This window comes from Zophobas morio, unplaced genomic scaffold (assembly GCF_036711695.1).
Source record: "Zophobas morio isolate AGI-343-1 ecotype UQ-CSIRO unplaced genomic scaffold, CSIRO_AGI_Zmor_V1 ptg000026l, whole genome shotgun sequence".
Classification (NCBI taxonomy): Eukaryota; Metazoa; Arthropoda; class Insecta; order Coleoptera; family Tenebrionidae; genus Zophobas; species Zophobas morio.
In genome coordinates, this window is record NW_026972131.1 from 10,712,858 (window position 1) to 10,738,885 (window position 26,028).

Below are 26,028 nucleotides of genomic sequence, written 5' to 3' on the forward strand. Positions count from 1 at the left end.
AATTTTATTGAAAAATTTTGTTTTTGAAAACGTTGCCAAAAAGTTTCCAAAAAATTCTGGGATATAGATTTCCACGTGCTGACTCTAAAAATATAGCGTGTTTCTGGTTGCGGGTAAAGATTTTAGAATTATTTCGGTTGAAATACAATTTTTTCAATTTCAAAATAATCAAAAATCGTCATATTTTAAAGGCGATTCTGGAAAAATTGCAGAAATTATCGGAGAAATGTAGCCGAAAGTAACTACTAGAAGTCGAAATGTATAAGAAAATGTTTTTGGTTAATTTTCGAAAATGGTCCAAAATTTGCCGAAATTTTTTTGAAAAATTAATTTTTGAAAACGTTGCCAACAAATTTACTAAAAATTCTCAGACATAGATTTCGACGTACTGATTCTAAAAATATAGCATCTTATGATTTCCGGTAAAGATTTTAGAGATATTTTGGTTGAACTCAAATTTTTGGAAAAAATCCAGAAATTGTCATATTTCAGTCGGCGATTCTGGAAAAAGGAAGGAGTTATCAAAGAAATGAAGCCGAAAGTAATTTCTGGATGACAAAATTTACAAGAAAATGTCTTTGGTTAATTTTCGAAATTGGTCGAAAATTGTCCGAAATTTTATTGAAAAATTTTGTTTTTGAAAAATTTGCCAAAACATTTTCATAAAATTCTGGGATATACATTTCCACGTGCTGACTCTAAACATATAGCGTGTTTTTGGTTTCAGGTATAGGATTTACAAATATTTCGGTAGAATTTAATTTTTTCAATTTTAATATATTCAAAAATTGTGATATTTTAAAGGCAATTCTGGAAAAATTGCAGAAATTTTCGGAGAAATGTAGCCGAAAGTAACTCCTGGAAGTCGAAATGTACAAGAAAATGTTTTCCGTTAATTTTCGAAAATGGTCCAAAATTGGCCGAAATTTTATTGAAAAATTTAGTTTTTGAAAAAGTTGCCAAAAATTGACTAAAAATCCTCAGATACAGATTTCGACGTACTGATTCTAAAAACATAGCGTCTTATGGTTTCCGGTAAAGATTTTAGAGATATTTGGTTGAACTCAAATTTTTAGAAAAAATCCAAAAATCGTCATATTTCAGTCGGGGATTCTGGAAAAATGGAAGGAGTTATCAAAGAAATAAAGCCGAAAGTAATTTCTGGAAGACGAAATTTACAAGAAAATGTCTGGTTAATTTTCGAAATTGGTGAAAATTCTCCGAAATTTAATTGAAAAATTTTGTTTTTGAAAAAGTTGCCAAAACATTTCCATAAAATTCTGGGATATAGATTTCCACGTGCTGACTCTAAAAATATATCGTGTTTTTGGTTTCGGGTAAAGGTTTTAGAAATATTTCGGTTGAAATAGAATTTTTTCAGTTTCAAAATAATCAAAAATCGTCATATTTTAAAGGCGATTCTGGAAAAATTGCAGAAATTATCGGAGAAATGTAGCCGAAAGTAACTCTTGGAAGTTGAAATGTACAAGAAAATGTTTTTGGTTAATTTTCGAAAATGGTCCAAAATTTGCCCAATTTTTTTTTGAAAAATTTTGTTTTTGAAAAAGTTGCAAAAAGTTTACTAAAAATTCTCAGACATAGATTTCGACGTACTGATTCTAAAAATATAGCGTCTTACGGTTTCCGGTAAAGATTTTAGAGATATTTTGCTTGAAATCAAATTTTTGGAAAAAACCGAAAAATCGTCATATTTCAGTCGGCGATTCTGGAAAAATGGTAGGAGTTATCAAAGAAATGAAACCGAAAGTCATTTCTGGAAGACAAAATCTACAAGAACATGTCTTTGACTGATTCTAAAAATATAGCGTGTTATGGTTTCCGGTAAAGATTTTAGAGATATTTTGGTTGAACTCAAATTTTTGGAAAAATCCAGAAATTGTCATATTTCAGTCGGAAGGAGTTATCAAAGAAATAAAGCAGAAAGTAATTTCTGGAAGACAAAATTTACAAGAAAATGTCTGGTTAATTTTCGAAATTGGTTGAAAATTGTCCGAAATTTTTTTGAAAAATTTTGTTTTTGAAAAAGTTGCCAAAAAATTTCCATAAAATCCTGGGATGTAGATTTCGACATACTGATTCTAAAAATGAATGTTTATGGTTTCCGGTAAAGATTTTAGAAATATTTTGGTTGAAATCAAATTTTTGGCAAAAATCCAAAAATTGTCTTATTTCAATCGGCGATTCTAGAAAAATGGTAGGAATTATCAAAGTTATAAAGCCGAAAGTAATTTCTGGAGGTTGAAATCTACAAGAACATATTTTGGATTAATTTTCGAAAATAGTCCAAAAATTGCCGAAATTTTCCTGAATTGAAAATTTTTTTTTGAAAAAGTTGCGAAAAGATTAAAAAAAAATCTGGGATATATATTACGACGTGCTGATTCTAAAAATCTAGCGAAAATATATATATTGGTGAAGATTTTAGAAATATTTCGGTTCAAATCGATTTATTTGAAAAACCTAAAAATTGTCATATTTCAATCCACGATTCTGGAAAAATGGTAGGAGTTATCGAGGAAATGAAGCGAAAAGTAACTTCTGGAGGTCGGAATCTGGAAAAAATGCCTTGGGTTAATTTTCGAAAATAGTCAGAAATTGGCCGAAATTTTTTATTTGGAGTTTTATTGAAAAATTTTGATTTTGAAAAAGTTGCCAAAAAATTCCCAAAAAATTCTGGGATATACTTTTCGCCGTGATGATTCCAAAAATATAGCGTGTTAAAGGTTTTGAGTAAAAGTTATATTAGACATATTTCAGTTGAAATCGTATTTTTGGAAAAAATTCAAAAATTGTCAAATTTCAATCGGCGATTCCGTAAAAATGGTAAGAGTTATCGGAGATATGAAGCCGAAAGTTACTTCTAAAGGTCGGAATATACAAGAAAATGTATTTGGTTAAATTTCGAAATTGACCGAAAATTGACCGACATTTTTCTGAAAAATTTTGCTTTTAAAAGGTTGGCAAAAAATTCCCAAAAAATTCTAGGTCATACACTTGGACGTGTGTATTTGAAAAATACACAGTGTTAATGGTTTCAGGTAAAGGTCTTAGAACTATTTCGGTCGAAATCAAATTTTTTGAAAATAATCCAAAAAATGGTTATATTTCAATGGGTGATTTTGGAAACATTGCAGTTTTTATCGGAGAAATAAAAAGATAACTTCTGGGGGTCAAAATCCACAAGAAAATGCAATTCGTTCAATTTCGAAATGGGTCGAAAATTGGTCGAATTTTTCCTAAGGGTATTTTTGGTATCGAAGAATTTTGCTTAAAAAATACCAAAAAAATTGTGGGATACAGATAACGACGTGATGATTCCAAAAATATAGCGTATTTATGCTTTCGGGAAAAAGTTCTAGAAATATTTCGGTTGAAATCGTATTTTTTGAAAAACCTCAAAAATTTTGATATTTCGTTCGGCGATTCTGGAAAAAATTACAGAAGCTGTAGGAGAAATAAAGCTGAAAGTAACTTCTGGAGGTCAAAATGTACAAAAAAATGTATTTGGTTAAATTTGAAAATTGAAAATTGGTCGAAATGTTTCAAAGGGTATTTTTTCTATTGAAAAATGTTTCTTTTGAAAAGGTTGCCAAAAAATTCCCAAAAAATTCTGGTGTATAGATTTCGACGTAATGTTTCCAAAAATATAGCGTGTTAAAGGTTTCGAGTAAAGGTTCTCGAAATTTTTCAGTTGAAACCGTATTTCATGAAAAAATTAAAAAATTTTCATATTTCAATCGGCGATTCTGGAAATATTGCAGAAGTTATCGGAGAAATAAAGTCGAAAATAACTTCTGGAGGTTAAAATCTACAAGAAAAGTATTTGGCTAAATTTTGGAATTGGTCGAAAATTGGCTTAAAATTTTCCTAAGGGTATTTTTGGTGTTGAAAAATTTTGCTTTTGAAAAGGTTGCCAAAAAATTCCCAAAAAATTCTGGGATATAGATTTCGATGTGATGATTCCAAAAAAATGTAGCGGGTTAAAGATTCCGGGTAAAGATTCTAGAAATATTTCAGTTGAAATCGTATTTTTTGAAAAAATAAAAAAAATGTCTTACTTCAATCCGCGATTTTGGAAATATTGCAGAAGTTATCGGAGAAATAAAGCCGAAAATAACTTCTGGAGGTTATAATCTACAAGAAAAATGTTTGGTTAAATTTTGGAATTGGTCGAAAATTGGCCAAAAATTTTTCTAAGGGTATTTTTGGTGTCGAAAAATTTTGCTTTTGAAAAGATTGTCAAAAAATTTCCAAAAAATTCTGGGATATTTACTTCAACGTGATGATTCCAAAAATATAGCGTGTTAAAGGTTTTGGGTAAAGGTTTTAGAAATATTTCGGCTGAAATCAAATTTTTTGAAAAAATTAAAAAATTATCAAATTTCAATCGACAATTCTGGAAAAATGGTAGGAATTATCGGAGGAATAAAGCCGAAAGTATCTTCTGGAGGTCAAAATCTACAGGAAAATGTATTTGGTTAAATTGCGAAATTTGACCGAAATTTTCCTAAGGGTATTTTGATATAAACAAATTTTGCTTTTGAAAAGGTTGCAAAAAAATTCCCAAAAAATTCTGGGATATAGATTTCGATGTGATGATTCCAAAAAATGTAGCGGGTTAAAGATTTCGGGTACAGGTTCTAGAAATATTTCAGTTGAAATCGTATTTTTTGAAAAAATGAAAAAATTGTCTTACTTCAATCCGCGATTCTGGAAATATTGCAGAAGTTATCGGAGAAATAAAGCCGAAAATAACTTCTGGAGGTTACAATCTACAAGAAAAGTGTTTGGTTATATTTTGGAATTGGTCGAAAATTGGCCTAAAATTTTCCCAAAGGTATTTTTGGTGTCGAAAAATTTTGCTTTTGAAAAGATTGTCAAAAAATTTCCAAAAAATTCTGGGATATGGACTTCAACGTGATGATTCCAAAATATAGCGTATTAAAGGTTTTGAGTAAAGGTTTTAGAAATATTTCGGCTGAAATCAAATTTTTTGAAACAATTCAAAAATTATCAAATTTCAATCGACAATTCTGGAAAAATGGTAGGAATTATCGGAGGAATAAAGCCGAAAGTATCTTCTGGAGGTCAAAATCTACAGGAAAATGTATTTGGTTAAATTGCGAAATTTGACCGAAATTTTCCTAAGGGTATTTTTATATAAACAAATTTTGCTTTTGAAAAGGTTGCAAAAAAATTCCCAAAAAATTCTGGGATATAGATTTCGATGTGATGATTCCAAAAAATGTAGCGGGTTAAAGATTTCGGGTACAGGTTCTAGAAATATTTCAGTTGAAATCGTATTTTTTGAAAAAATGAAAAAATTGTCTTACTTCAATCCGCGATTCTGGAAATATTGCAGAAGTTATCGGAGAAATAAAGCCGAAAATAACTTCTGGAGGTTACAATCTACAAGAAAAGTGTTTGGTTATATTTTGGAATTGGTCGAAAATTGGCCTAAAATTTTCCCAAAGGTATTTTTGGTGTCGAAAAATTTTGCTTTTGAAAAGATTGTCAAAAAATTTCCAAAAAATTCTGGGATATGGACTTCAACGTGATGATTCCAAAAATATAGCCTGTTAAAGGTTTTGGGTAAAGGTTTTAGAAATATTTCGGCTGAAATCAAATTTTTTGAAACAATTCAAAAATTATCAAATTTCAATCGACAATTCTGGAAAAATGGTAGGAATTATGGGAGAAATAAAGCCGAAAGTAACTTCTGGAAGTCAAAATGTACAGGAAAATGTATTTGGTTAAATTTCGAAATTTGACCGAAATTCTCCGAAGGGTATTTTGGTATAAAAAAATTTTGCTTTTGAAAAGATTGCCAAAAAATTACTAAAAAATTTTAGGATATAGATTTCGACATGATGATTCTAAAAATATACCATGTTTATGGTTGAAATCAATTCAAACGTTTTTTTTTTTCATTTTAAAATTTTTCCTTCAGTTTATTAAAAAATGTGTTCTAGTCATCAACGTCCTCATTTGAATTTGGATGTTTCCCCGCGCAAAACACTCATTTGTGATTGGTTGACAGTCATGACGCGTACAGCGTGACGTCAGTGTAATTAAGCGCCTACTGCTTCTGCATTTGTAATTTTGAATTTCGCACTCTCGGCACGTTTCCCTGCAGTAAAAACGGAATGTAACTTGCGTCCATGACCCTAACGAAGCACCGACAACGTAATCTTTAATAATTTTTTCTTTGTATCTTACTCGACCCCGGGAATGAGGAAGCGCGTGGGTTTTTGTTATTACATTCATGCGTTTTAATTTATTTTAAACGTGGTTTTTTGCTCGCCTCGATCGTTTGTTAATTCCGAGTCTCGTTTTGCGGAAACCGTCAAACAACTCCATAACGAAATTGGAGCGAAACGAAAACACCTCGAACCATAATATTAAATTCAGGCACTCAGGTGTTCCCGCCCCAGAAAATTCCCGAAATGAAGTTGGAATCGAGTGGTAGTGTTCCCTCCGTACAAACATACGAAAAGTGACAAACCTCCTGATCAATGAGCGAGTTCGGCCACATCAGAACCCTGTTGACAAGATCAAACACAGCCGTGGTAACATTATGAGGGACGTAACGAGAGCGTTTCGTGTAGGAAATAACATCCCTCACTAACAACAGTATGCGGGTTCCTTCTCCTGGCAATAAACCACTGTCAGATTTAAATGTAAGATATCGAAGACAGCTCTCGAGTATTTGGACAGGCGTGGCGGTTTCGTACCCTAATTGCAACAGTCGCAACTGGAAAACAAACCCCGATAATCGCAGAGTCGCCCTAAATAACCGGACTTACGTCCGACCCTATTTTATACAATCGTTCGGAAGTGCAGTGGGAGTAGTCGGGGAGCCTCCAAATGGGACGCAAACCATCGTTCAGGGTGCACGAACGCCGGACGAAGCCCGGAAATGCGTAACCTTTGGGGCATTCTTGCAGGCTATCGGTATCTGGGGCCGTTTCCGGCCATGTAACGTTTAAGGAATACTCCGGGGGGCAGGTCCGGACGAGGTGCGGGTCCACAACGTGAATATTAACCATCACCTCGGAGGAAACGGAGTCGTCTTGCACCAGGCAGGAATACTTAACGGATTTCTGGAATGAACCAATTAAAATGCGAACGGCTGGGCAGAGTCTCACCATCGGGTCACCAACAGTTTCCAGAGAATCAGCAGATATCAGAAAAATGCGGCGTGGCGCAACCTGGTTTTTATGCAAAGTGGATTATTATACAGGCTGTTTCACCGACGTTTTATCGCCACGACACGGGATAAAAATTGACAAAAATTAATTCGAGAGATAAACGGCTGTGAACGAAAATGAACACACTACAAGCTTTTGTAAATTTATATTCGGTATTAATACTATAGTTCTACCTATTTCCATTTTTATGCAGACAAATATTTTATCGATGTATTTTTTGGTACCAAATTTTTTGTGAATTTTTAAGTATGACTTTTTTTCGTAAAAATTCAAATATTTTCAGAATTGTTGATCAAAAAGTCTTGATTTTGGTTCGTTTTGTCCATTTTTTTAATAAAAACATTTATCATTAAAAATATATAGAATGTTAAAAAAATAGGACTTCTCTGCTTAACTTTAAAACATTTTTCAGAAATAACTGAAAATTGTTACCAAATTTTTCCACTTTTCTTGATATTTTTCTGCAGATCGAGGGTTCATAAAAACTCGCTGTAGGGTTATTTTTGCCAACTGTGTTGTGATTTTTTATGAATAGATAATAATAATTAAAATTGTACACGTTATTTTAGTATTAATAAAGTTGAATTTTAATATACAAGGTGTATATAAAAATGTGATTTTTTTATGACCCAGCAGTTATATGGTGAGGCTTCTAGGTCACTTTGACCTCAGCTGACCTGGTCTAAAACCCTCATGTTCGATCTGGACCACTTTGGTCTCAGTTGACCCCGCTATTCGGCCCAAGTCAACGTGGCTCAAAACCTGTATGGGGGTTCCAGGCCAGGTTAACTGAGCTCAAAGTGATCTAGAAACCCCACTATATAAGTATTTTACCTTTTTGTTGATATTTTGGTAAACCTTGATTTTGTTCTTTTTTTTTAATAAAAATTTATATAGCTGTAAAAATATACAGGATTGAGTACTTTGTATATCTGAAAAAATGAAAATTCTAGCCCTAAATCTTGTACAATTTTGTAGATAATTTCAATTATTAGTTTCCACTATAAAGAGTTTGTTTTTTAATGAAGCACAATTTTTAATTGACTTTACAAGCATTTTTTTTTTAGATTTCAAAGAGACGTTCAAAGTTTTTCCAATTTTTTTCAAAGGTTCACAAAAAAATAAATTGGGTTATTTTTGACATCTGTGTTGTAATATTTTGTAGATAAATAATTAAGTTACGTTCATAGTGTGGGTTCTAGGCCATTTTGACCTCAGTTGACTCCGCTTTTCCCGCGTGAGGGTTCTAGGTCGGGGTCAACTGAGGTCAAAGTGGTCTAGAAGCCCCTCCATATAACTACGTTGTATTTCTGTCGATATTTAGGTATGCCTTGTTTTTCGTTTTGTTTTGTAAAAATATATAGATTGTTCCATTCAGAAATAGAAATTTAATGATCAACTTTTAAACGGAACACTCTGTATGTCTGAAAATAATTCAAAACTCTAGCCCTAAATTAGTTCTAGCAAACTGGATTAAATAATTTTTCAAAAATATAAAAAAGATTAAGTACTTTAAGTACATTGAAAATTTAATCACCCTGTATATATACAATTAGTTAAGGTAAGCTAGAAAGTTTTTGTTAAATTGAACACTTCCATCTTTAAAACTGTTTAAATAAAAGATATACAGGGTGTCTCTTTTATTTGATAGAAACCCTATAATTTTTTTATTCTTAAAGATAAACCTGTAGTTCTTTGAGCAAATTTGTATCATTTTAAAATATGTATGTCATGGTAACCTCATATTTTTATTATCACTTCCGGTAGAACTGGAAATGACGTCAAATTTATTTTTTTTTATGGAACACTAGGTATATTTTTTCATAAATGGAAAGTTTAACTTTCTTTAAAAAATCAAAACTAACCAATATTCTAAAATTAATGTTTAAAAAGTTATTTAATAAAATAGACGAAAAATTCATATTTATTGATGACAATCTAGTAGCTTGAAAAATTGACACTTTGTTATACTCTAGTAGTTATATACTGAGGCTTCTAGGACACTTTGACCTCAGTTGACCCCGCTCTTCAGTTAAGGTCGACGTGGTTCAAAATTCGCATGAGGGTTCTAGGCCAAGTTAACTGAGGTCAAAGTGATCTAGAAGCCCCACTACGTAACTAGTTTGTCTTTCTGTTGATATTTTGATAAGTCTTGTTTTTGTTCTTCATTTTTCATAAAAATTTATATATGTAAAAATCGATAGGGTTGAGTACCTAGTACCTCTGAAAAAATGAAATATCTAGCCCTAAATGTTGTACAATTTTGTAGACAATATAAATTTAAATTGTTATTTTCCACTATAAAGTGGAAATATAAGTGTTTATTTTTGAGGTTCAAAAATTAGTTTTTTTTTATTGAAACCCAGATTTTAATTGACGCTTCTTACAAGCATTTTTTATTTAATTTCGAAGAGACGTATCCAAGTTTTTCCATTTTTTTTATTATTTTTTTTACAAGTCAAAGAGGGTTATTTTTGACGTCTGTGTTGTAAATATTTTGTGGATAATTAGTCTTAGTACCAATAAAATTGAATATTAATATACAGGGTGTTTGTAAAAAATAAAAAAATATTGATTAGTAGTTATGCAGTGGGGCTTCTAGGCCACTTTGACCTCAGTTGACTCCGTTTTTTGACCAAGTCTGACGTGGCTTAGAACCCGCATGGAGGTAACAGGCTAGGTCAACAACGCTCAAAGTGGCCTAGAACCCGGATGAAGGTTCTAGGCTGGGGTCAACTGAGGTCAAAGTGGACTGTAAGCCCCACTATATAACTACTCCTTCAAGCAGGATCTTGACCGCTTTGGTCTCAGTTGACTCCGTTATTCGGCCAAGGCCGACATGGCCCAAAACCCGTATGAGAATTCTAAGCCAGGTTAACTGAGGTCAAAGTGATCTGGAAGCCCCACTACATATCTACTTTGTCTTTCTGTTGATATTTTGATAAGTCTTGTTTTTGTTCTTCATTTTTCATAAAAATTTATATATGTAAAAATCTATAGGGTTGAGTACCTAGTACCTCTGAAAAAATGAAATATCTAGCCCTAAATGTTATACAATTTTGTAGACAACATAAATTTAAATTGTTATTTTCAAAAATCAGTTTTTTTTTAATTGAAACCCAGATTTTAATTGACGCTTCTTACAAGCATTTTTTATTTAATTTCGAAGAGACGTATCCAAGTTTTTCCATTTTTTTAAATTTTTTTTTTTACAAGTCAAAGAGGGTTATTTTTGACGTCTGTGTTGTAAATATTTTGTGGGTAATTAGTCTTAGTACTAATAAAGTTGAATATTAATATACAGGATGTTTGTAAAAAATAAAAAAATACTGTCTAGTATTTATGCAGTGGGGCTTCTAGGCCACTTTGACCTCAGTTGACTCCGTTTTTCGACCAAGGTTGACGTGGCTCAGACCCCGCTGTCTTGTTTTGGGTTGCGTTTTTATTTATATGTGTACAAATATATAGGATGTTCCATTCAAAAATCGAACTTAAATGATTAACTTTTCACTCTGGAAGACTAGGTTAAATAATTTTTCAAAAATAGAAAAAAAAATTAAGCAAAAAATTAATATTACAAAAATTGGCAATTTGAAAATCTAATTTTTTTAAATATGACCACTTTTTCTACAAAAAGAAATCTCCAAAACCGTTAGACGTCAAAAAAACTATTGTTGTTATATTTCTGTAAATATATACAGAATATTGCATAAAAAAATTAGAACGTCGCTGCATAACCTTTAAACTGGACACCACATTCTTGGAAACATGTAACTGAAAATGTAGCCTAAATGAATTCTGTTAGAGTGAGTTTCAAAAAATAAAAAAAAACTAAGTTGTACAATTTTCTAGATAACATAAATTTAAATTATTATTTTCCGGTGTTGGTTTTTGAGGAGCAACATACAACTTTTTTAATGGAACACAAGTTTTTATTGAAATTTAATAAACAATTAAAGGTCGTTGTTTTACTAGTAAAAAGGTTGTTTATAAAAATGTTTTTTTTTTATTGGCTAGTAGTTATATAGTGAGGCTGTCCTATCCTGACTTGATTTGACTTGATCGAACCTGACTTGATCTAACCTGACTTGACCTACTTAGTTGCATGCGAACTCTGGACCAATTTGGTCAGTTCACCTCGTCTGATTCGTAGTGTGTATTCTAGTCCACTTTGACCTCAGTTGATCCCGCTCTTCAGCCAAGGTCGACGTGGTTCAGAATCCGCATGGGGGTTTAACCCAGGTCTCATAACTGAGGCCAAAGTGGTCTAGAAGCCCCACTGCATGACTACTTTATTTTTCTCTCGATATTTTGGTGAGTTGTTAAAAGAATTGAAAAATCTTAGAAATTATCAACTTCAAGTGTAGAAAATGAAGAAAAAACGGGAATGAAGAACAATATGATGTAGTATAACTGTCCTACAAATATAATATTTTATAAACATTCCGTATAATAAAGCTCAACTGCATTGCCACTGCATTAAAGTATCGACTTTTCCCGAGATACAGAAAATTGTAACACAGATGTTAAAAACAACTCTTTTGCGTTTTTTTTGGTCAATTGTGAAACATCGCAGGGGATTGTCCAACCTTAAATATCCTTAGAAAGCTTAAGAAGAGGCCATGTAAAATATACAGGGTGTTCCACCAGAAAATTAGTTAGTACTAAATAAATAATGAAATATCAAGAAGCGGAAAAAATATTTTCGTTTAAAATGGACTAAACTTCGTCCTAGGCCGACATAGTAGACCTGTCAACCGTGATAATTAACCAGTAACTATTAGATCATTACCACATTAATAATAGTAATGGAGATGACAACGTTGGCACCAATCACGAGATAGTTGTTATCAGAATAATTGGTTTTCAGCACCAATGCTAATCTCTTCATCAGTTGCTCACACTCGAGCTGTGTTCTCTTCTCGCCTCCACGAGTCACGCGGGAAGACTTAAAATCAATGCTTTTATCAAACACAACTCGCACTTAATACCAGAAACCGAAACTATCCGCTAGTGAGACTCCACCCTAACAACTACAACCAACATCTATTTTAAACACTTGTAGAATACTCCCTCCAGGATACAGCACGTCGTACTTCTCCGACTCGGTCCGCACCGGAATCAGCTCCTTGTTTTTGGTCCAGCTGTAAGTGTACTTGTTGGTGCTGTCGCCCATGCTGATACACTTAATGGTGACGTTGTCCCCCTACAGGCAGTGTTTAAGTCAAAGACCTTTGTGGAATTAATGATGCATTACTTTTCGCACGGTGAGACTCATGGGCTCGACTTTAATAACGGGCGGCGCTTTGATGAAAACCCGCCGCGAAAGGCATTGCTGCACTCCGAAGTCTTCCACCTGGCAAGTAAAGGTGCCGCCGTCGAGAATATCCGATCTCGCGATTCCCAAGAGCGCCGTGTATTGATCGCTGATGTGTGGATCATTGATGAGGCGGCTCCACTTGTGGCTGAAATAATTATTAGTGGATACACGGGTCGTAGTTCTCGCAGTGTATGGGGGTGTGTCACACTAGCCAGTAATTCTTTCTAAAATGTATGACTCTATCGTTCTCTTGAAATATTTGAATTAAATTTAAGTTAATATATGCTCTGAATTCTTGAAAACGTTTTAAGGTTGTCGTAAGCATGGCAAAAGGTTAATCAAAACAAGGAGTTTATCCCCACCCAAAAATTTATGACGTCATCACAACATTTTGCTGAATCAATTTTACCGAATAACATACATCTGTACTTGTGGTTTATAAATCCGTGCAAAGTTCTTACCCTAGATATCCAGATTTTTGGGGAAAAAATTAAAATTGTATAACAATATTTCAGGGGCGGCTCATGAGTTGAGAAGCTGATGAGGCAATTGATTAATTTTTTTTTATTTTTGATTTTTCACTTTTACGATGTTGTCGTTTTTCAACATTCAATTGAGCACATCGGTGTCTTCGAATGTTTATTTACATCGTGTTGACTGAGGATTTTTTAATAGCACCCATTTTCGAATTTTTAAAAATTACACAGTTTTTTCGTTTTACGATTTCTCAATTTTTCGATTTTTATTTTGAAATTTTTTAATTGTACAATGTTTCGATGTGCAAGCTTTTGTGTTTTCGGTTTTAAGTTTTTCAAAATTTTGATCTATCAACATATGACTTTTTCAATTTTTTAGTTTACAATTTTTCGATTTTAGGATTTAAAGCATCTAAAATATTAAAAAAATTAAAAGGCTTTAGAGGATTATATCATCCTGCATTATCCAGGAAATTTGAGGATCTAGATTAGCCAAAGTTTTCGGATGACATAGAAGATCTAGAAGGATTTAAACAACGTAAAAAATCTAAAGCCTTTAAAGGCAATACAGGATACTAATAAGATCTAAAAAGTCTAGTAAAAATTTGAAGAATTTAGACGATTTAGAGTGTTTAGATTATCTAAGGTTTTTATGGAACATAGCATATCTAGAAAAATCCAAAAGACTACAACGGGTTATGAAGGCTCTACAAGATCTTAAGGATTTAAGTAATGGTGACGGGTTTCAAGAATTTGGAAGATATAAAAGACCTCACGGATCTAAAGAATTTGAAGGATCTGAAGGATATAAGGTATTTAAAATGTTTAAAAAATTAAGAGGTTCTAGAGGATTACATTATTCTGCATTATCCAGGAAATTTGAAGATCTAGATTAGCCAAAGACTTGAGATGATATAGAGGATCTATAACGAAATAAAGAACCTAAAGGATCTTTGTTATAAATAATTGTAAATCTTTTCAGTGTAAATTTACGTTGAGTGTGTAAAATATTTGGATCTAAAATGACTAAAGAATCTAAAGGCACAACAGGATCCTAATAGGATTTCAGGGATCTGAAAAATGTTAAGGATCTCAAAAATTTAAATGATGTGCAAGGTTTAAAAAATCTAAAAAGTCTGTCAGAAGATTAAAGAATCTAGAGGATCTAACTTATCTAAATTTTTTAGTGGACATAAGATATTAGAGCTATAAAGGCTCTACACGATCTCAGGGATCCAAAAAATGTGAAGGATTTGGCAAAAAAAGGTCTACACTATTAGGCAGAACTTTCCTCGCTCAGTTAGTTCGATTTGTCAATTTGTAGATCGTTTATTCAGTTTTTGAAATTTTCCATTTGTGAATTTATGTTTCTTTAATTTTTCGACTTTACAGTTTTGCGATTTTTGGTTTTCTAGTTTTCAATCCTTAATATTTTAGTTTTACAGGTTTTGGAATTTTTAATTTTTTTATTTTGTAATTTTTCGGTCTCCCAGATTTTTGATTTGCAATTTTTCGATATTTCAATTTTGCACTTCCTCAATTTTTCAATTTGTAGATATTTTAATTTTTTCTCATTTCAATTAATCGAGATTTAGAATTTTAATTTAGCTTTCATTTTGCTAACTCAAAAAATCGCAAATCAAAATATTGGAGAAAGGAAAAATGAAAAATCGAGGAAAGGAAAATTCGAAACGCTTTTGATTTCTTGATTTTTTAATATTTCGGTTTCTCTGTTTTCCAATATTTCGGTTTTACGATTTTTAAATTGTTTATTTTCTGGCGTTTTAAAATTTTCGGTTTTTCGATTTTTCGAGTTCTCGGTTAATCGTTTTTTTTTCGATTCTTCGAATTTTCGATTTTCCCATTTCCTGATTTCTCGTAGTTTCGATGTTTCGAATTCTTCTCGATTTCACAATTTTTCTATATGTCCGTTTTTCAATTCAATTTCTCTATTTTTCGAATGTTTGATTTCTCGATTTTTTAATTTTTTGGCTACTCAGTTTTCCGATATTTCAGTTTAACGATTTTTCGGTTATTCAATTCTTCAATTTTTCAATTTTTCATTTTTCAGCTTTTTATTTTCTTAATTTTTCGATCTTTTAGATTTTTAGATTTTTTTCACTTGTGTTTCAATTCAATTTCTCGATTTTTCAAATGTTTGATTTCTTGTTTCTTTAATTTTTTGGTGTCTCAATTTTCCGATTTTTCAGTTTTTCAATTCTTTAATTTTTCAATTCTTAAATTTTCGATTTTTCAATTTTTGGCTTTTTCTAACTTTTCGATTTGTCGATTTGTCGGTTTCTCGATTAATCGAATTTTTGCTTTTTCGACTTTTCTATTTTTCAAATTTTTGTCGAATTTCTCATTTCTTGATTTCTCGACTTCTGCATTTTTCGCATTTTTCATTTTCCACTTCTTCAGTTCAATTTCTCGAGATTTCAAATTTTTTATTTTTCGGTTTCTCAATTTGAAGATATTTCAGGTTTACGATTTTTCGATTTTTCGATTCTTCAATTTCTTAAATTTTCGACTTTTCGACTTTTCTATTCTTTGACTTTTCGATTTTTCAATCGTTTGTATTTTCCATTTCTCGATTTCTTGTATTTTCAATGTTTCGATTTGTCCATTTCTAAATTTTCCGATTTTTCAGTTTTCCAATTCAATTTCTCGATTTTTCAAAATTTCGATTTTTTGATTATTCGGCTACTGAGTTTTCCGATATTTCAGTTTAACGATTTTTCGGTTTTTTAATTTTTCAATTTTCAAAATTTTTCGATTTTTTAATTTTCTGCCTTTCTTGAATTTTTCGTTTCTCGGTTTCTCGACTTTTTATTTTTTCAATTTTTCAATTTTTCATTTTGCAGCTTTTTATTTTCTTAATTTTACAATCTTTTAGATTTTTAGATTTTTTTCACTTGTCGATTTCTCGATTTTTCTATATTTCAGTTTTTCAATTCAATTTCTCTATTTTTCAAATGTTTGATTTCTCGATTTTTTAATTTTTTGGTATCTCAATTTTCCGATTTTTCAGTTTTTCGATTCTTCAATTTTTCAATTCTTAAATTTTCGATTTTTCAGTTTTTGGCTTTTGCTAACTTTTCGATTTGTTGATTTGTTGGTTTCTCGCTTAATCGATTTTTTGCTTTTTTGACTTTTCTATTTTTCAAATTTTTGTCGAATTTCTCATTTCTTGGTTTCTCGACTTCTCCATTTTTCGCATTTTTCATTTTCCACTTCTTCAGTTCAATTTCTCGAGATTTCAAATTTTTTATTTTTCGGTTTCTCAATTTGAAGATATTTCAGGTTTACGATTTTTCGATTTTTCGATTCTTCAATTTCTTAAATTTTCGACTTTTCGACTTTTCTATTCTTTGACTTTTCGATTTTTCAATCGTTTGTATTTTCCATTTCTCGATTTCTTGTATTTTCAATGTTTCGATTTGTCCATTTCTAAATTTTCCGATTTTTCAGTTTTCCAATTCAATTTCTCGATTTTTAAAAATTTCGATTTTTTGATTTTTGGGCTACTGAGTTTTCCGATATTTCAGTTTAACGATTTTTCGGTTTTTCAATTTTTCAATTTTCAAAATTTTTCGATTTTTTAATTTTCTGCCATTCTTGAATTTTTCGTTTCTCGATTTCTCGACTTTTTATTTTTTCTATTTTTCAATTTTTCATTTTGAAGGTTTTTATTTTCTTAATTTTACGATCTTTTAGATTTTTAGATTTTTTTCACTTGTCGATTTCTCGATTTTTCAAATGTTTGATTTCTTGTTTCTTTAATTTTTTGGTATCTCAATTTTCGGATTTTTCAGTTTTTCGATTCTTCAATTTTTCAATTCTTAAATTTTCGGTTTTTCAATTTTTGGTTTTTCTAACTTTTCGATTGTCGGTTTCTCGATTAATCGATTTTTTGCTTTTTCGACTTTTCTATTTTTCAAATTTTTGTTGAATTTCTCATTTCTTGGTTTCTCGACTTCTTCATTTTTCGCATTTTCCATTTTCCACTTTTTCAGTTCAATTTCTCGACATTTTAATTTTTTAAATTTTCGACTTTTCTATTTTTTGATTTTTCGATTTTTCAATCGTTTGAATTTTCCATTTTTCGATTTCTTGTATTTTCAATGTTTCGATTTCTCCACATCTAGATTTTTCGATTTTTCAGATTTCCAATTCAATTTCTCGATTTTTCAAAATTTCGATTTTTAAATTTTCGGTTTCTCAATATGCCGATATTTCAGTTTTACGTTTTTTCAATTTTTCGATTCGTCAATGTGTCAATTCTTCAGTTTTTCGATATTTCAATTTTTCAGAATCTCGCTTTTTTGGTTTTCGATTTTTCGACTTTTTAGCTTTTTGATTTTTCATTTTTCCATTTTTTCGATGTTTGCAATTTATCAATTTTTCTACATATTTCCCAATTTTTCAACATTTCACTTTTAGAATTTGTCAGAATTTCGACTTTTAGATTTTACTTTTTTTGTTTTTTCATTTTTTTAACGATTTTTTTGATGTTTCAATTTCTCGATTTTTAAATTTTTTAAGACGATTTTTCGATTTTTTGAGTTTTCGATTTATCGACATCTTGGTTTTTCAATTTTTAAAATTTTTCAGTTTTTTGATTTTTTATATTTTTGAGTTTCCGTCTTGTCAATTTTTCAAAATTTCGATTTTGGGAATTTTTCGAAGTTTTGCAAATTCTCGTTTTTAGATTTTTCGATTTTTCAATTTTTCGATTTCTAAAATTTTTGATTTTTCGATTTTTTAATTTTTCAGTGTTTAAATTTCTCGTTTCTGTGTTTTTAAATTTTGAACAAAAAGAACAAGTTTATTCAAACTGCAATATTGAAAAATTGTAAAACAGGAATTTTTTTCCTGTTACTTATTTTTTTCGAAAATCGGAAATATTCAAAATAAAAATCAAAAAATTGGAAATCTTACTGAAAAAAAAATATCGAAAAATTGAGAAATCTAAAAATAAGTACTTAATAGAAAGCACCAATCTAAAAGGTCAAGCAACGAAATATTAAAAATCTAAAAATTCAAAATTTTGAACTGGAAACTAAAAAATTGCAAATCAAAAAACTGCCGAAACGATAAAATAAAAATCGAAAAACTGAAAATTCGAAAAATTAAAAAAGCAAAATTGCAACACGAGAAATTAAAGAACCGAGAAACTCAAAAATAGAAAAACTGTGGAATCTAGAAAGTGCAAATCTCAAGGTGAAGTAACGAAAAACTTAAAAATCAAAAAATTAAACTGGAAACTCAAAAAATTAAAAATCGAAGAACGGAAAATTCAAAACACTGAAAAAACGAAAAAGGAAAAAATCCGAAAGTTGAAAAATCAAAAAGTTGGTAATCGAAAAATGAATTTATTGAAAAATTTGAAAAGTTGTATTACGGACAGCCCACATATTAAACGACATCATATTTAAAATACTTGTTAGAAAAAAAATATTGTCCAGAAAAATATCGGTCGGAAATAATGACTCATAGAACAAGCCGCCCCTGCAATATTTATATTACCAAAAACGTCTGACAGACAAACCGTTTTGTCAATGAATCAGTTTATCCAACGTGAAGAAAAAATTTCATGCCTAAAAACACCCTGAACGGTTTATATATCAATATCAATTTATCATACAAAAAAGGAAAACATTGTTGTACCTCCTCCAGCGAGTCCCCCTAAGAGAGTGTTTTTACCTGGTGAACTCTGTGACGTTGACGAATACCCCGTCCTTGAACCAGCGGAAAGACATGGTCGGGAGTCCCCGGGCCACGCAGGATAAAATGAATTCATCCCTTTGCCTGATGGTTCCAATTTGATTGATTGACACACTCTGAAACGTGTCGTTCCGGTAAAAATAATTGCCGTTTTATCAGTAATACCTAAGTAAACATCCAGCGCTCATAAAACCCCCCTCGTTTGTTCCCATTTTCATAAAATTTTTATTTGCATATGTCGAATATCGCCGTAATTAAATTCAACATCACAAAGAGAACAAAAAGAACGAAAAACGATTTTAACCTCCCACTCCCACTCCCCCTCGAATGTAATTTAAGTTTCCACCGCCAGCCCCACGATAATCCAGCACTAACCTGCAAATCTAGCAGCGGCCTGAAGACAAATTCCTTGTCAGCAACCGTTAAGTTCGCGATGTAACCTCGATCAGCCCATTTGCTCAAAATAGCCCTCATGCGCTTTTCATCCTTCTTCGCCGCGAACAAATGGAAGGTAACCTCGGCGCCTGACCTGAAATACCTGCAACAAGAAAAATGCGAAGCGACTTGTCGTGATGTCAGGCGAATTTTCGCATTGTGACACTCACAAGACGTTCTTGACGGCGACGTCCTCCAGCCTCGAGTAGTTCACTTTGAGCGTCCGGAATATCTGGAACGAGGCACGTAAGATGTACAGAATTACGAGTGCTCGTAAATCTCTCATTCGAATAAAAATAATATCGTTTCGCACGGACCGTTGAGTAAATGTTGGTCTTTAATTTAGCACGGGCATTTCGTAACGTGTTACAGCCGCAGCACCAGGGACAGTTCCGACTGTTCTGACGCTGGAATTGTGTGGGAATCGGCCGCAATTTATGGGATCGGCGCCCCGGGCCCTGTCCTAATCCCTCCAGTACCTCTCTGATTTATAATCTAGAAAGGTTCACGACGCGCCGGCTTCATTAATTAAAATTTCGGAATACTTAGCGTGGAGGAGCGAAGACGTTTTTGTGTCACTGCGACCCGGCGTCGCTCACTTGTCAACGCAAAAAGATTGGACGACATATTTTAGGCTGATATAGAGTTCTACGGTTACTTATTTTATTTCGCTAGTTTCGGTGATACAGTGAAGGGGCTAATTTCGAAGTCGTCTAAAAATCCTCACAAATTATGAAAAAATTTCTACCTTTTTTACTTCCCGAGCGTAAGTTAACAAGCAACTGGCTACTTTCATGTTTTCTCGACGTTTCATGACCCCTGAAGTACGAAAATGTGTCTGTCCACCGTCTGTGTCGATTTTTATTATACAGATAATGAAATTACAAAGTCGTCGAATGTTTTGAAATCTTGTAAACGTTTTAAGGTTATTGGAAGCATCGTAAATCGTTAATCAAGATTTATCCATTTATTCTTCGTTCACCCCCCCCCCCCCTTCCCGTAATTAATCATGTCATATCATAATTTTGTCGAATGAATGTTATTTAAATGTTAATAAGCATCATAGTGGTTTACGAATCCCCGTCGAATGTTTAAAAATCAAAATGTTATAACAATTTTTCGATTTCTCAATTTTCGATTACCTACCTAATTTTTCGATATTTCGGTTTTATGATTTTTCAATTTTTCAATCGTTGAATTTCCCGATTTTTCAAATTTTCGAATTCTTTATTTTTAATTTTTCGGTTTCTCAATTTTTGGCGTTTTTAAATTTTCGGTTTTTAGATTTCCCGAGTTCTCGATTAATCGATTTTTTGATTTTTCGACTTTTCGATTTTTCTGTTTTTCAGTTTTTCAATCCAATTGCTCGACTTTTAAATTTTTTGGTCTCTCAATTTTTAGGATTTTTCAATTTTCAAATTTTTGATTTTTCGCCTTTTCGATTTCTTGATTTCTCGATTTTTCAGTTTTTTGAATTTCTCAAGTCTTGATTTCTCGTTTTTCCGATGTTTCGATTTCTCAGTTTTTCAGTTCACTTGCTCGATTTTCAATTGTTTGATTTTTAAATTTTTAAATTTTTCGGTTTCTCAATTTTCCGATAGATATTTTCAATTTTTCGTTTCTTCAATTTGTTCAGTTTATAAATTTTTAGAATTTTCAGTTTTTGGTTTCTGGATTTCTCGATTAATCTACTTTTCGATTTTTAAAATTTTTGTTGAATGTCCCATTTTTCGATCTCTTGACTTCTCTGTTTTTCGTCTCTTCCATTTTTCAGTTTTTTGATTTTTTGATTTTTTAATTTTTGTTTCTAATTTTCAGATATTTCAGTTTTACGATGTTTAAATTTTTCAATTTATGGAGTTCTTAAATATTTGGTTTTTCGATTTCCCGATTTCAGGATTAATCGATTTTTTGATTTTTCGATTTTTCGGATTCCCAGTTCTTCAGCTATGCGATTCCTCAATTTTTCAATTTTCAAATTTTAGATTTTTCAATTTTTGGCGTTTCCAACTTATGAATTTTTCGATTTCTCGAGTTCTCGATTCTTGGACTTTTTGACTTCTGGATTTTTCAGTTTTTTTAATTTCTCAAGTCTCGAGTTCTCGTATTTTCGATTTTTCAATTTTTTAGTTTTTCAGTTTAATTGCTGGATTTTTCAAATGTTTGATTTTTAGATGCTTTAATTTTTCGGTTTCTCCATTTTCCGATAGATATTTTCAGTTTTACGATTTTTCACTTTTTCCGTTCTTCAATATTTCAACTTTTGGTGTTTACAAGTTTTCAGTTTTTTGATTTCTCGATTAATCGATTTTGATTTTTCGACTCTTCGATTTTTCAAATTTTTGTTGAATTTCGCATTTCTCTATTACTCGACCTTCTCTATTTTTCGCCTTTGGCATTTTTCAGTATTTCAATTCAATTTCTCGATTTTTCAAATTTTTGATTTTTTTATTTTTTAACTTTTCTGTTTCTCAATTTTTTGATACTTCAGCTTGATGATTTTAAGATTTTTCAATTTTTGGCGTTCATAAATTTTCGGTTTTCGATTTCCCGAGTGCTCGATTAATCGATTTTTCAATTTTTCATTAGTCAGATTTTTGTTTTCTCAATTTTTAGATCTTTTAAATTTCTGATTTTTAAATTTTATCACTTGTCAATTTCTCGGCTTTTCTATTTTCAGTTTTTAAATTCAATTTCCCGATTTTTTAATTTTGATATTTCAATTTTCCGGTATTTCAGTTTTACGATTTTTCAGTATTTCGATTAAGTACCTATTTAATTTTTCAATTTTTAAATCTTTGATTTCAGACTTCTGGAATTCCCGATTCATCGATTTTTGAATTTTCGATTCTTCGACTTTTTGACTTTTCGATTTTTCGATTTATCGATTAATCGATATTGAGTTTTCGACTTTTCGATTTTTCTAATTTTTGTTGAATTTCCCATTTCTCGATTTCTCGACTTCTTATTTTTCGCCTTTAGTATTTTTAAAATTTTTGATTTTTTGGTTTTCTAATTTTTCTGTTTCTCAATTTTCGGATATTTCAGTTTTACGATTTTAAAATTTTTCAATTTTTGACGTTCTTAAATTTTCGGTTTATCGATTTCTGAGTTTTTTGAATTTCCTATTTTTCGATTTATCATATTTTCCTGTTTGATTTTTAAAATGTTCAATTTTTCATTTGTCAGGTTTTTGTTTTCTCAATTTTTCGCTTTTTTACATTTCCGACTTTAGATTTTTTCACTTGTCGATTTCTCGATTTTTCTATTTTTCAGTTTTTCAATTCAATTTCTCGATTTTTTTATTTTTCAGTTTTTCAATTTCCCGATATTTCAGTTTTATCATTTTTAAAGTTTTCAATTTTTGGCGTTTTTAAATTTTCGGTTTTTCGATTTTCCGAGTTCTCGATTAATCGTTTTTTTATTTTTCGACTCTTCGATTTCTCGAGTCTTCAGTGATTTGATTCAAATTTTCAATTTTTCAATTTTTCATTTGTTAGAATTTTGTTTTCTCAATTTTTCGATCTTTTAAATTTCTGATTTTTAGATTTTTACACTTTTCGATTTTTCAAATTTTTGTTGAATTTCTTATTTCTCGATCTTTTGACTTCTCCATTTTTTGCCTTTTCCATTTTTCAGCTTTTTAATTCGATTTCTCGACTTTTCATTTTTCTATTTCTCAATTTTCAGATATTTCAGTTTTACGATTTTTCAATTTTTGGCGTTCTTAAATTTTCGGCTTTTCGATTTCCCGAGTTCTCGGTTACTCGACTTTGTTGATTTTTCGACTTTTCGAATTCTCGATTCTTCAACTATTCGATTCAAATTTTCAATATTTCAATTTTTATTTGTCAATTTTTTGTTTTCTCAAATTTTAGATCCTTGAAATTTCGGATTTTTAGATTTTTTTCATTTGTCTATTTTTCGATTTTTCGATTTTTAAGTTTTTAAATTCAATTTGTCGGTTTTATAATTTTTTTGTTTCTAAATTTTACGATTTTTCAGTTTTTCGATTACTTAATTTTTCAATTTTCAGATTTTTGATTTTTCAATTTTTGGCGTTTCCAACTTATTGATTTTTCTATTTCTCGAGTTCCGATTAATCTATTTAAGTTTAATTGCTGGATTTTTCAGTTTTTCAATTCTTCAATTCTTCAGTTTCAAAATTTTTCAATTTTTCAATTTTTTGCGTTTACAACTTTTCAATTTTTCGATTAATCGATTATGATTTTTCGACTTCTCGATTTTTCAAATTTTTGTTGAATTTTTTCTCGATCTTTTTTTTCTTTTACTCTGTAATTTCTCTGTTAAATCTCTTGACTTTTGCATTTTCTGCTTCTTCCATTTTTCAGTTTATCTGTTTAAAAAATTTTTCGATTCTTCAATTTGTGGTGTTTAAAAATTTTCGACTTTTCGATTTCTCGATTTTTCGAATTTTTGATTTTTCGATTTTTCTATTTTTCAGTTTTTCAATGCAATTTCTCGATTTTTTAATTTTCCTGTTTCTCAATTTTCCGATATTCCCGTTTTACAATTTTTCAATTTTTCGATTTTTCGATTAATCGACTTTTTATTAAATTTTCGATTTCTCTATTTTTAGAATTTTTTTAATTTCCCATTTCTCAATTTCTCCATTTCTCGATTTTTAGATTTTATCAGTTTTCCAATTCACTTTTTCGATGTTTCAAATTAATTCTTCGGTTTTTCAATTTTCCGATACATATTTTAGTTTTACGGTTTTTCAGTTTTTTTTTCAACTTTTCGATTTTTCGTTTTCTAGATTAACCGATTTTTTGATTTTTCGACTTTTTCGATTTTTCAGATTTTTGTTGAATTTCCCATTTCTCGATTTCTCTACTTCTCCATTTTTCGTCTTTTCTATTTTTCAGTGTTTCAACTTAATATCTGAATTTTAAAATGTTTTAATTTTTTGAGTTTTTAATTTTCCTGTTTCTCAATTTTCCGATATTTCAGTTTTACGATTTTTCCATTTTTCGATTTTCAATTTATGTTTTAAAAATTTTTCGATTTTTCAATTTCTGGTGTTTAACATTTTCGACTTTTCGATTTCTCGATTTTTCGAATTTTTGGTTTTTCGATTTTTCTATTTTACAGTTTTTCAATGCAATTTCTCGATTTTTTAATTTTCCTGTTCTCAATTTTCCGATATTCCAGTTTTACGATTTTTCAATTTTTCGATTTTTCGATGAATGGACTTTTTATTAAATTTTCGATTTCTCGATTTTTCGAATTTTTTGAATATCCCATTTCTCAATTTCTCCATTTCTCGATTTTTAGATTTTTCAGTTTTCTAATTCACTTTCTCGATGTTTCAAATTAATTCTTCGGTTTTTCAATTTTCCGATGCATATTTTAGTTTTACGATTTTTCAGTTTTTCGATTCGTCAATGTCTCGATTCTTGAATTTTTCGATTTTTAAATTTCTCGATTTCTAAAATTTTTGATTTTTCGATTTTTCAATGTTTCGGAGTTTAAATTTTTCGATTTTTCTATTTTTCAATTGTCCAATTGTTCAATTCTTCAGTTTCAAAATTTTTCAATTTTTCAATTTTTGGCGTTTACAACTTTTCAATTTCGATTAATCGGTTATGATTTTTCGACTTCTCGATTTTTCAAATTTTTGTTAAATTTTTTCTCGATCTCTTGACTTTTCTGCTTCTTCCACTTTTCAGTTTTTTAATTTAATTTCTCGATTTTTTATTTTTCGGTTTCTCAATTTTCCAATAATTCAGTTTGACGATTTTTGAACTTTTGAATTTATCAATTGTCAAATTTTTGATTGTTTCAATTTATGGGGTTTCCAATTTATCAATTTTTCGATTTGTCGAGTTCCTGATTAATCGATTTTGGATTTTTCGATTTTTCGAATTCTCGATTTTCCGAATTTTTGACTTATCTATTTGTCCGATTTTTTAATTTCTCAAATCTCGATTTCTCGTATTTCCGATGTTTCTATTTTTCGACTTTTCAATTTTTCAGGTTTTCAGTTCAATTTGAGTGCTTGATTTTAGATTTTTTAATTTTTCGGTTTCTCTATTTTCCAACAGATATTTTCAGTTTTCCGATTTTTCAATTCTTGGCGTTTACAACTTTTCGATGTTTCAAATTTGTGTGGATTTTCCCAATTGGTCATATCGTGACTTCTCCATTTTACGCCTTGTCCTTTTTTCGGTTTTTTAATTCAATTTCCCGAGTTTCCATTTTTCGGTTTCTCAATTTTCCAATATTTCAATTTCAATTTTTCAATTTTTTGATTGTTCAATTTTTTAATTTTCAAATTTATTTATTTTTAACTTTTTAGCGTTTCCAACGTATCGGTTTTTCGATATCTCGAGTTCCCGATTAATCGATTTGTGATTTTTCGACTTTTCGGTTTTTCAATTCTTCGACTTTTTGACTTCTCGATTTTTCCGATTTTTGAATTTCTCATGAGTCGATTTCTCGTATTTTCGATGTTTTGATTTTTCTGTGTTTTAATTTTTCGGTTTCTCGGTTTTCCGTTAGATATTTTAAAATTTCGATTTTTACATCTTTTCGATTTTTCGTTCCCCCGATTAATCGATTTTTTGATTTTTCGACTTTTTGGATTTTTCAGATTTTTGTTGAATTTCCCATTTCTCGATTTCTCCACTTCTCCATTTTTCGCCTGTTCTATTTTTCAGTGTTTCACTTTTCAGTGGATTTTTCAAATTTTTAATTTTTTGAGTTTTTATTTTTTTGTTTCTCAATTTTCCGATATTTCAGTTTTACGATTTTTCCATTTTTCGATTTTCAATTTGCGGTGTTTAAAAATTTTCGACTTTTCGAATTGTCGATT

At 30.5% G+C, this 26,028-nt stretch overlaps 1 protein-coding gene across 3 annotated transcripts in view; it reads right to left on the reverse strand.

The window, feature by feature from the left end:
* LOC135135989 (uncharacterized protein) overlaps positions 1 to 26,028 on the reverse strand; it is a 232,137-nt gene that overhangs the window by 8,718 nt on the left and 197,391 nt on the right. For all 3 annotated transcript variants that reach the window (XM_064065092.1, XM_064065093.1, XM_064065091.1), the window contains 7 exons: positions 19,361 to 19,422; positions 19,131 to 19,293; positions 18,735 to 18,871; positions 12,490 to 12,697; positions 12,277 to 12,438; positions 6,828 to 7,124; positions 6,527 to 6,775 (listed from right to left, as the gene is read on the reverse strand). In XM_064065092.1, coding sequence (XP_063921162.1) covers positions 6,527 to 6,775; positions 6,828 to 7,124; positions 12,277 to 12,438; positions 12,490 to 12,697; positions 18,735 to 18,871; positions 19,131 to 19,293; positions 19,361 to 19,422 — 1,278 coding nt within the window. The remainder of the gene's footprint in view (positions 1 to 6,526; positions 6,776 to 6,827; positions 7,125 to 12,276; positions 12,439 to 12,489; positions 12,698 to 18,734; positions 18,872 to 19,130; positions 19,294 to 19,360; positions 19,423 to 26,028) is intronic.